The following is an 11739-nucleotide window of genomic DNA, read 5'->3' as shown; positions in this document are numbered from 1 at the left end:
TGTGTGTATGTGTGCGTGTCTCCATGTAGGAATATACTTATTTTAATTTTATCCATGAGATGTCAGCTTCTAAAAGTGGGAAAGAAAAAGACTCTTTGTGTATACAACTTCTGTTCTCTGCTAGGAAGCAGGAGTTCCTCATATTTAGGAATACTGTATCCCTAAACGGCAGTTTTAGTTGTTAAAAAGGGAAGTAAATTAACATTGTTAGTGTCAAAATGTGAAATACTGAGCATTCTGGTTTTGTTAAAAATCCAGAGTGCTTTCTTGTACCACAGAATTCAAGTATTATACCTGAAAAAATTCTTTCTGTTCCTAACTGTTTCCCTCAAAAACTTACGGTGTGTGTGAAAGGGGATTGTCGTTCCCTCAAACCTGCCCCTATACGAGTAGCACTGGTGGATGGGTGCCTTCACAGCCTTTCTAGTTTTCCATGGATTTGCTGTATATTAGAATGCCATTGCCTTGTTTCAAACATTGCAGAGCAGTGCCAAATCTGAGAGGCTTTTGTTCAAGAGCAATTAACAAGTTTCTACTGGTTTGGAATAGTTCTGTGTAAGCATGACACAGCAAAGAAAAGCTTGGAGTAAAACTGTGACTTCTTGGCTGTAATGGAACTCAAATGTATCCTGTAACTTTTCCACAAGAGCACTTCCTCTAATGGTGGTAGCAACAGTAGAAACAATTAAAATGCAGTGCACCTTATGTTTGTGAGTTGTTTTCTTTCCAGTTGTATCACAAACACCACAAAAACTAGTCTAGAAAACATGCTGATGCCAACAATTTCCAGCCTCTTATCAACACAAGTATTCTTCAAGTTGGTCCTAAGTTTCTGGTATCGTGTTAATGAGTGCTTGTAGGGTTTTTTGTTAAAAATCTGCCCATTAAAAGGGGTTCTTAGTATAATGTGTTTGGACACAGGACAGTGGAGTGTCCTAAATTGTAGCTTCCTTTGATTGTTTCATGTAAGTTATCAACATACCAATCTTTCTGAATTTTGTAACCACTCTTTACATGTTGATAAAATGGTACGTGGTTGTTCTTGATACTTTGAGAAGCTGATTTGGAAATTAATGGTACATTCTTGTAGAATTCCTCTTTGTTTTCAAGTAAGTTTGTTTGGCCAGAGTCACAGCTGAAACAAGCCATCTAAAAATGAAACTACTGCAGTATCCATTATTCTTTGTTTTGTAACTGGGACTGCTTGGCTTTCATCCGCTACTGAGAGTTAGTATCAAAGTGCAAAAGACATCACCCTGTTAATATTTGTTTTTATTTCCAGCATTCTTAATCGGGCATCTCCCTCCTTTCAGGGAGAGGTTTAGTTAGTGCGATTGTTGTACACACTTGGAATTCCAAACCAGTTAAGATCTGTTTGGATTTGTCATTCCAACAGTTTCACAAAAGCAAAAAGCTGTTGTCATTGGACTGTAATTGGGATTCCTTTTATGTTTTCATTAAAACTTTAAGGGAACTAAAGGTTGATAACCAGCAATTGTGACAAAGTAAGCTGTGAGTTGAAGAAAAAAATGCTATTCTTTTTGTAGCTGCAGTCTGCTTATTCTATACAACTGGAATAAGCAAATTAATAATTTGATAACATAAGCTTATCACTCAGCTTCTTGAGGTACCCTGTCCCATTCATATAAAAAAGAAGTGGTTTGGAAGTGTGTGTGTGTGTGTATGTGTATAGGGAAAAAACCCAACCAGCTCATAATGAGCCAGTTTCCAAAACCTAATACTGAATGTAGGATATAGAGATCATCATCTGTCATCTCCTCACTGTACAAATTCAAGTGCATGCTTAACTCAACTACTTCCTTTATTTCTCTTAATCTTCTCCTAAAATTAAAAATATTGTTAGAGTCCGATGCTAGCTTCAGTGCCATCACTTGAAAGTTGTGAAAAACCTGATTAAAACCCCAGACTAAGGTACAGAAGGAAGCGGGAAAGGCATATACGTTACTTTTCTAAGGCATTAGTTGACATTTCCATATCAAAGTCATTACAAAATGTGCTTTTCTACCTCAGTTTTTGCTTGGAATAATGATGTGATTTCTGCAACAGGTTGATTTTCATAACTTTTGGCATCTTCATGCAGAGGCAAAATGATGGCAGCAGTGGTAGTTTATGTTTAGCTTGCCTGTGTAACTCTCCTGCAGCCTCCAGAATAATATTCTGTTCATAGCCTGGAACAATAAAGCTGATGTTTGTTCCTAATGCAGAGCATAAATCTTGCTGCTCTTCGGTGATCACAGAAACCAACATTAAGCATCCTTTTCTTCTGTGACTTCCAAAATCATGCTTTAATTTAAAACAGTAGTTTGTTACTTGTAGAAAGATGCTTTTATGCTGGAAGAATCAGCAGAGAGGGAAAAGGACCTTCTAGTTTCACAATGTGATGTCTGGCAGGTGCTTGCATTTTCAAAGTGTTTAAGAAGTTAATCTGAGACCAAATTAAGTTTAAAATACTTCAGAAGTTTAAATCTGCTTTTTTTGAACCTATGACCTTACTATGATTGTGCTCAGGAAAAAGTGGGTGCCACACACAAGACACATCAATAAAATGTGGGGTAGCCTTGTAGATAATTGCAAGAGTTCTGCAGAATTCTTTCAGTATCTCTTTCTTATGCCTCTCCTGCTCTATAGAAATGGCTAAGGGAGTATTACTCAGAATTTTAAAAAAATTGCATTGGAGGAAAAAACCCAAAACTAAACCTGTTACAAGTATGGATAAGATACTCTTCTGCAGAAATCTGGCTATATCCTTCTTTGAAGATGGAACACTTTGGAAAGATGGTCTTTGAGAGGAATGAAGATGATCATGATGTGTGTTGGTTTTCTTTTAAAAACAAAACTCAGCCAGCAAACCCTAACCACTGGTGTCTGTTTCTATTTCTGTCAAAAGTTCCTTCTTCATCTTGGTTAAACTGTTCATTTTCTGTTTTCCTGGAGAGGATAATCAAGGGCTAGGACAAGGGTGGGGGAGAGGAGGAGCTCTCTGACAGGGGTGCTGCATGGAAGCTAACGTGCTGCTTGCACAGAATAGGGGTAGCTGAGGCCTGTCAAGCAGGGGAAGGAGGAGTAAATGACGATGCAAATTGGTTTTTTTCTATCATTTGGCAACTGGAGTTGTTCAGTTACCAGCTGAAATCACTGGACTGTCTGTATCTGATTGTACAAAGTTCAGCTAGTAAGAGCATTCTACCTTGAGCATAATGTCAGTAAAAACGATCTTGTGCAAGATAAGCTATCAGACTAAGCCCAAATTAAAACAAAAAGCCTAAATGCCTTGTGGAGAGGACCAATGCTAAGCATGCTTCCTGTCTATACCCTATTTCATTTGCAAAAATGCAATTACCTTGTGTGCTGGCTTGTGTGGATGCCTGATGATGGACAGTGCTTGACCTCAAGTTTGCAGTGTTTCTGCAAGTGTAAATATTGCCAAGTATCTCCTTTATTCAGGCACCATTTCCACTTGATTGCCAGGGAAGCCAAAGCATGCCAAACTAACCAGACAAATACATTTTGTATCCTCTTTATCTCGTACTTCAGTGTCCCAGGCTTCATAGTCACTCTTATGTGATAATATATTACTTAAACAAAATTTTGCTTTTCAGGGAGCAAACTACTGCACTGCCATCTCCTTGTGAGTGGGACTGGGAGCACAGCTGTACATCAAGCCCAAAGCATCTCACAGCAAGTAGACAGAGACACCCAAGAATCATCATTGCTCAAAAGGTACTAGTCAAGTTGCATCGATTAGAACTGGCCATTAGTTTAAAACAACATATTCTTGTCATGTGCTAGCTCTAATGTTCATTCTTGTAGCTATGTTTTTAAAAGGTTTTAAGAAACTGTGCAATGGAGTAATACATTGAAATCTGAACTAGTGCTTTTGGATTCCCAAAGCAACCTAGCACACACACATTTGCTGAAAGCTTGATGATGTACAACAGGCCTCCAGAAGAGGAGAGACTGCTGCAATGAACTCAATATTCTGCTAAAGCTATGCAAATAATAATATGCAGGCCTGTGCTAGTGCATCTCTTGGCTAAATATTGGTAAAGAATGGATCTAATCTATGGTGATGTCTTCAGCAAATACAAATATTTAGCATAGATTTGGGGATAAATAGATTACTTTAAGCACAGAGAGTAATATTAATGGGAATTGCTTAGTGACTCAGTAGAGTCCTGGGAAACAGAATAGACACACACAGGGAAAGTTGTTTTGCTGCATATTTTCTTATAGTACATCATTAAGGTAAATATAATCCTTTTGGTGTCTTAACCTTGCTTTTGAAACCTATTCTCAAGTGCTTCCAGAGAGAACATAAACTGCGTCCTTAGTTTTATGTGATGATCAAACATGCTTGGCTTGTTTTTGTAAGTCATTAACAGATGACAATTTTAAAAGAGCAAAAGGGTTTTATGCTGGTTGCAAAACTGTAGTTGACTTACCCACATTTCCAAGTAAATTACTAAAGCAGCAATAGCTATGCATCTCTCAAGAATGAAAGGCATCAGTTGTTCTGTCTTTCTAATTTGTGATATACTTAACCAAAGCTACTCATCTGTTAGTTTAATGTTCTGGGAGTTAGGGGAGAAGGCGCTAGTTAATAAGACTCAAAAAGACATGATAGAAAAAAAAACGTTAGCATTATATAAAGTAACAAACAGGTAAGCCCTGTTCACTTAGGGTGCTGCATGTGGGAAAATAATGATGTGAGACTATCTGTGAAGTATAGCTAGGCAGGAATGTCCCTGTTGAGGTCTCCAGCACAATCTAGCATTTTCCTCAAAATAAAAAACTTCCAAGGATATGGTATGGTATGCAAACCTTCTGCCAGAGAGTGTCGATACTTGCAAGCCCAACTCTTAGCAAAAGAAACTTCAGAACCATATATCCACCAGAGAAATATGCCTCAGAAGCTGCATCTATCTGGCCACCTTGCCCATGGGCTCCCATGAGTTGTGTGCTGAGGCTGTGTCCATCTGCTTTCTCCATGATGATTGTTCTCACTATTCTCCCATGGATTCTCATGAGCTCATCTGAGTCCTTTCTGAAAAACAGCACCCAAAAGTGAACACAGTCCCCTAGCTGAGGCCTCGCAATTACTGAATAGAGCTGCAGAACTGCTTTGTTTCTTAATGAGCTTGTCAGCCAGAGGTTTGCCAGTATAAATAGGATGGGGAGAGGCAGAGCTTTGAAGCATAGTTTTAGTGCTCTAAAGGACTAACTTGGCTGTAGAACTGCTGTCTGGATCTTTGTTTTTTAAATTAACCTCTGTATCAGAAAAAAAATAAGTTTTGTGTATGGCTTGTGCATTCTGCATATTCTTTTACTTGTTCTTAATAACTATAATGATCTCGATGACAATGGGATCTTTGTTTTCGCTACTGTGTTGTCTTAATTAATTTGAGCCGTAACAGTTGATTACCATAGTAAAGTTTTTGTTGTAGGGCTTGACTTCCAGTGAGGGAAGGCAGATAGATTGCTAAAAGCAGAGGATTGTTTCATAGCCTTGCAAGGAGTAGTCAAGAAGCGTGGAAAGGAGAGGAAGGAAATGAGATGTAAGCAAAATGAATGTGCAAACAGAATGTGCACGATGTGGTGCCTTTTGTTTAAAATGAACAAGTTGGGGGTGGGGAAGAGTTTTCCTTTTCAAGTGTTGATAAATGCTTTTGTATGGTGTTTGAGGAGAAAAACAGTACACACTTGTGTGATTTGGATCTATTTAAACTACTTCGTTATTTAATTCTTTAGAATAATAGTACTAGCTTTTGTAGCTTCTGAAATTAATCAGAGTGTTTATGCCAAAGAAAGTTGCTTCACTTTGCATAGTTGGTAGAGGAAGTGGGGTGTGTGTGTTCAGGTAGAGTCACTGTTGAGTCCCTGTTTCACTCTGTAGCAATAGGTTACACTGTTTTCATTTGCTTGCCTTACCAGTGTAATTTTCAGGATACTGCAGTGTAGTTTAAAACATTGCAAGGTGAAAATGTGTTTAGAATAAATACGTATTTTTTCATTCTCCCCCCTATCATTTTTGTTGACTGTATCAAACACCTCTGCATATTCTCACGTGGCTTTTTATCTATCCTGTGAAATATGCTATACATCTGTGTCTTCTAATTTGCATATTCTTTGCAAAGATGCAGCAAAAAACATAATAAACAGTGGTCTGCCATTTTTTAGCAGAATAAACCTGTGATGTGTGAGATCTAGTAGAAGTGATGATTAAAATTTCAAAACTGTTGAGAAAAATACATTCTATTACTGTATTTCATACTCTTAATATCTCTAGAGCTGTTCCTAGTTGTTCAGCATAAACAGTTTGTTACAGTAAAGATTTTTTTACTTCTTGTGAACTTGAAATTGAGTTTCTAAACCAATTATGACAGTGGTGCTGCTTGCTGTATATCATTACCTACAAGTTTAAAATTTTGTTGATTTGAAGTATCTAGGTAAATCTGTATGTCTAGGTTTAAAAAAATAAAAAACCCACCACCTTACCATAAGAACATCAGAATAGGTGGCCAGTTGACCCACAGAGGATTTTGTACTGTTGGTTACCCTGGGAAAATATGTATTAAGTGTGGGATGCTGTGTTTTTTTGGGGCTCTGTTTCTTCCAGGACATCTGTGCTTTCTAAAATAACAGCCTTAGGATTGCTGCTTTGAAACTTGGAAAGTGCGTGTGGCTGTGCATCCTTACGCTAGACCAGAGGTGGCCTACATACCGGATCCTGCAAGCTGCCTGCCAGAATCTTTATGCTGGATAATCGCAAGCTGTACTTCAGAAGTGGAGGCAAGGGGCAGGATAATGAACATGTTGCTCTGCTTTAAGCTGGCACTTGAGTCGTGCAGTAACCCAGGAATGATAGTCTAATTCAGCTGGAAGCAAACCTCAGGAGGTTTCTAGCCCAACCTCTTCCCCAAAACAGGGTCAGCTGTGAGATCAGAGCAGGTTGCCTGGAGCTTTACCCAGCTGGGGTTTGAAAACCCCCAAGGACAAGAGACAGTACAGCCTCTCTGTGCCCTGGGTCCTTGGCTTGGCTGCGCTCATGGCAAAAAAATTTTCTCCTTATGGCCATCTGAATCTGTCTTGGTTGAACTTTTGCCCATTTTCTCTGATCCTCTCATGATGCACCACTGTTAATAACCTGGCTGCATCTCCTCAGTCTCCTCCCATCAGCACCAGTGAGCTGCTGTTAGATGTCCCAAAGTCATCCTTCATGCTGAATAAGCCCAGCTGCCACAGCCTCCTCTTGCAGGGCCAGTGCTTCAGCCCTCACCATCTTGGTGGCCCTCCATTGGATTCAGTTCTACACATGGTGACAAGTGCCCATGATAGTATTCATGGCTTCTCTTCTTCAGTCCCTCCAAGGCAGAGATTAAGATTACTGTGCCATACATGTGACAACCTCATCGACATATTTGACCATATGTAGCTCCTGAGCAGTTTGGGAGTCAGAGGTCAACTACCTACACATCCTCTAACCCTGAAGGCTGACTCTGTTAGGGCCCAGCTTACTGGGTAAAGAAGCAGACATAACTGGATTTTTGAATCATTTAAGTAGGACTGGGCTGACTGATTTGTGTGATTTTTGCAGGCTGATGACAAACAGCAGTCTAAAGAGATTGCCTGGAAGGGAAAGGGGAAAAGCTGTTTGGCAGCATGGTATTTTTAGAAACTTATACAGTGCCTTTCATCAGAGGATCATGAACACCTGCTTAAAAACAAAAGCAAAGCTGACATCTCTGTTCAGACTTCCAACAACTGGACTGGCAGCCCGCATTCCCAATATCTCTTGCTGAAATCAATTCCCAGTTCTTTAAGGAGGCTGCCTGTTTGCCACGCTGTCTAGCAGCACTACTAAGTGTTGAACTTCAACATTTAAAAAAAAGAAGAGAAGGAACTGATTGTCCAAAGGGCCACTTAAAACACTTGATGGTGGGGAGGAGGTGGAGAGAACCTGAATCACCAATTGGTAACCGATCTTGGTTGCTGCAGGGAAGTTGCTGAATAGCCTTATTTGGTTGGCAGGAATAACTGTGAGAGGCAGCTGCTTGTTTTAAATTTGCATCCTCTAGTGTACTGTTAAGTGGGTGTTTCCTCTGCTGGTGCTGGAAGCAGCACTGCTTCATTCACAGTAGCGTTAGATAATTTATGGAATACGTCCTAGGTTTTGCATGACTCAAGCTACAGCAAATGATCTCTAAATTAGTGCTACACAGACCGTAGATTCAATCTGATTGTAGGCAAATTATGTCTGCCTTGATTACTTAAACTGAAAACCTCAATGGGAAATGTGCTCACTAGAAGTTATTTGCATGTTTCTCACAGAGTTAACACCAATTAATCTTTCCATGGAAGTTAATTTTGAGATCTCTACACACCTACATAACATATCGTGAAATCCCTTGCACATAATACTGCTTTGTACAGTTATTGCATATGCAGAATAGCTGGTCCTAAACGCTGCAGATGACAGAGCTGCACATTTATAGCCCAATTTGTGTAATTTTGGTTAAAAAAAAAAAAAAAAAAAAAGGGGTGTTGGTACCCGGCCTTTACTCTTCATGATGCAGTATCCCTTCCAGGGCCAACTACAACTGTACCTGCATCTCCCATTTCAAGGGGAGACAATGAGTGATAAGTGCATGCAGCCGTGCTTTCAAATGCTAAAGTGCACAGAGACCAGCATAGACAGAGCAGACCATTTTGCTGGGTCTCCTGCCTCTCTTCTGCTTGTGCTGCTGTCCCAGGTCAGTTTTGGCTAGTTTGTAGTATTCTGTATAGTCACTTGTGATCCACAATGGATGGTCTTATGGGTTCAAGAGAAGCTGAGTCAGGAGAAGTATTATCTAATTACACACTTAAAGATGCACTGCTTTGAGCTGCAATTTAGGGGTTTGGCTTTGTTTTCCTTTGGCTTACAAGGGAAGAGAATGGGGATGCTGTCTTCCTGTGGAATAGCTGTTAGGTGAATGGGGTGCTTCAAGTACCTAGTCTCTCTTTTCCTGGCACAGGAGGCAGGAACCTGTGGTGCCAGAGAAGTTCCTGCAGCTCTTTTCACTCCTATTTTGTATCCTGCCGTTTTTCAGTTTAGGTGGCATCAGCCTCCCCCTGTAAGGCCTACCTGCATATCCACCTTGGGAGGATAGCTCAGTAAAGGGGCAGAAAGTACCCGGGAAGGCCTGAAAGTCTGTTCTCTGGGGTTGAATTGCAGGATAACTAACTTGTAAATTGTTATTATGTTAATAGTTACATGGTCCATGGCATCACGTATGGCATCTGGGCACTTGGCCAAGCTCTACTGTGAGCATGAGCACTAGAGGTCACTTGCTGCTTGCATTTGCAGGCTGGTATGGAATGATTTATCTGCCCATCCTGGCAGAGTAGCTGTTTGGTTTGAGAAGAGACAAAGGAGGGAAATATGTGTCCTCTGTACTCTTACAAGTGCTACATTTTATGGACAAACGTGGGAAAAATTTTGATAAACCCACATGGATTGTTTTCCATCTGTTATTGCAGGAAACTGAATGGAGACAAATTGATAGGCCCTTCCCAGGTGATGATTTGTGGTAAGAGATTGAAAACCAGCCTATTTTGCTCGCATAACTGTGGTCAGTTCCTGCATTTGTGTTACACTTACCTCAACCTAGCTAAGTGTGTTAGCCTTGGTTGTTGCCCTACAGCTTAGGGAAGTATAGCCTGATAACCCCACTATTAGTGATAACAACACATGGCTTTGATAAAGTCACAGAACATGCCAAAAAGAGGCTTCAGGCCAAGCCACAGCTTTCATCTGGAACAAGACGTAGTCCTCCTTAGCCTTGGTCAGGATAGGCAGACCCTTACACTGCTTTGACCGGCACCACCTGCACTCCCCAACGGGCTGTGTCTGGTGGGGGAATCGGGTGATAGTGCTTCATCTTCTGCCAGAGCCTGTGTGGAGGGGGGCAGCTGTAAGAGGCTGGTGCCCTACTTTGTGCTGCCATGTTATTGGTATATGTGTTACGAGACTGCAGTCACAGGGATGCAGTGGCTTCTATTTTCCCTGTCCCACCCTAATTCTGACAGGTTTTCTTTGGAAAAGTGTATTGCCAGCTGGCTAAAAGCAAAAATTCATCTTGCATCTAAAACTACATAGTCATCTGCAGCAAAATCTTACCATATTGTAGCAAAGTGAAAACTAGATCATGTTTTCATCGTGTCTTCTCAATTCATGGAGGTAAGTATTAGACAGTGGCTTTCTCTGCTGATGCTGTGGCACAGTGTCTTATGCTGATGTTTCCAGCCAGCACTAGCTCTTTAGGAAAGTGCCTCCAGATTGCGGAGATGTGCAGAAGTGCTCAGTGGAGCGCTTTCCCTGCTGTGTCTCCTAGAGAAATTCTTGATGCCATATGCTCTCACAGAATGCCATGTGTGTGAAGAGCCTGCCCCTCTGCACTTCATTTTTCCAAGTGGTCTTGACTTTGGTTGTATACTGGACTACTAGTGTTGCAACGAATGTTGGATGGTATCATTCACTTGTAAAACTGAGAGGAAGGACAAGATGAAAGAAGAGCAATGTTTATACTTCGGCATTTTTCTGCCTTTTTTTATCCAGATTTGAGGGTAGGCCATACAAAGTAACATGCTGTTTTGCATTCTTTTTTTTACAGCATTGGCTTAAGAAAGTTCTTCCCTTACAGTTTGTCCTCATTCTTAGTTTCTTTCTTCCAGGAGCTGGTTAAAGTACTGACTCATCCACCCAAAAATAATACAACCCCAGGAAGACAGTAGCACTGGGAAAGAAATCTTTATTTCTGAATACAAGTGTGTGGTTGAACTTCTGCCACTCCTGTCCTCCTTAGTGCTTTTAACGGCCAGTCATCTCTGCAAGCTCTCAAGAATGCTGTTACCTTAAGAACATGCTTTTTAAGAATATGTAATTACAGCCTCAAAACAAAGCAATTTAGCCTCTGAATTAATAGCAGCAGTGTTGGCTTTGAGTCTGATGTGGAAGGGCTCTTTCTGGGAAGGAAACCCAGCCGAGGCTGTGGACTCGGGGAAGGCCATCGGGGTGTGGGGTGGGAGTTTTCAAATCAGTGTCCTTCTAAAAAAAGCCACCCAAACAGAAAAGGTAGCAGTGACTGGTGTGTTTCTGTTTGACAAAGCAGGGCTGTGGATGCTGCCCTCGCGTCAGAAATGCTGCCCAGGTTTGGACCACAGGGCCCGTCTCCCGTTTACCATGTGACAGGCGTCAGCTACTGGCTGCTGCCAAGGGCAAGAGCACAAGAAATATTTTTGTAAATGGAGAATAACAATTCTTTTCATCCCAGGGAGAATGAAAATGTTTCTTCGCCGCCCCGGGGCGTTTGCAGGCACGATTGGCTGGCCGCGGGGGGCGGCCGGGCCCGGCAGTACAAAGTCGCTCTGTGGCGGGCTCCTCAGTGCCGGCTTTGTCCCCGGCGGGCTCGGGCCGCCCCCGCCGCGCCGGCCTCCGGCGCAGCCCCTCACCCACGCCGCTCCCCGGCCAGCGGCCTGTCCGGTCTCCCTCGGCCCTTCCCGGGCAGCGGGGTCGAGGCGGGGGAGAAGCGTGCCCGGGGCCGCGGGCGGGAGCGGCCGGCGATGTTACTATGGGAGCGACGCAGGGCTCCGCGGGGAGCGAACCACGGGAGCCCGCAGGGGGGGCGGAGCAGGTCGGTAGCCTCCCCCTCGCCCACCGCGCTCCTCCTCCCGCCGGGC

The 11739-nt window shown here is 42.1% G+C and overlaps 1 protein-coding gene across 5 annotated transcripts in view; it reads left to right on the top strand.

The window, feature by feature from the left end:
• TJP2 (tight junction protein 2) overlaps positions 1–11739 on the top strand; it is a 66297-nt gene that overhangs the window by 9963 nt on the left and 44595 nt on the right. For 3 of the 5 annotated variants that reach the window (XM_080372915.1, XM_080372914.1, XM_080372910.1), the window contains exon 2: positions 3621–3741. Coding sequence is in view for 2 of the 5 variants with exons in the window: in XM_080372910.1 (XP_080229036.1) it covers positions 3621–3741 (121 nt within the window). In the remaining 3 variants the exon portion in view is untranslated. Of the gene's footprint in view, positions 1–3620; positions 3742–3774; positions 11694–11739 lie in introns of those variants that run through there. The other 2 variants (XM_080372913.1, XM_080372912.1) reach the window with 2 other exon arrangements.

The sequence above is a fragment of the Falco punctatus genome, assembly GCF_963210335.1.
Source record: "Falco punctatus genome assembly, chromosome: Z".
Lineage (NCBI taxonomy): Eukaryota > Metazoa > Chordata > Aves > Falconiformes > Falconidae > Falco > Falco punctatus.
Note: the sequence above shows the minus strand (reverse complement) of the source record. Positions and strands in the feature narration are given on the sequence as shown.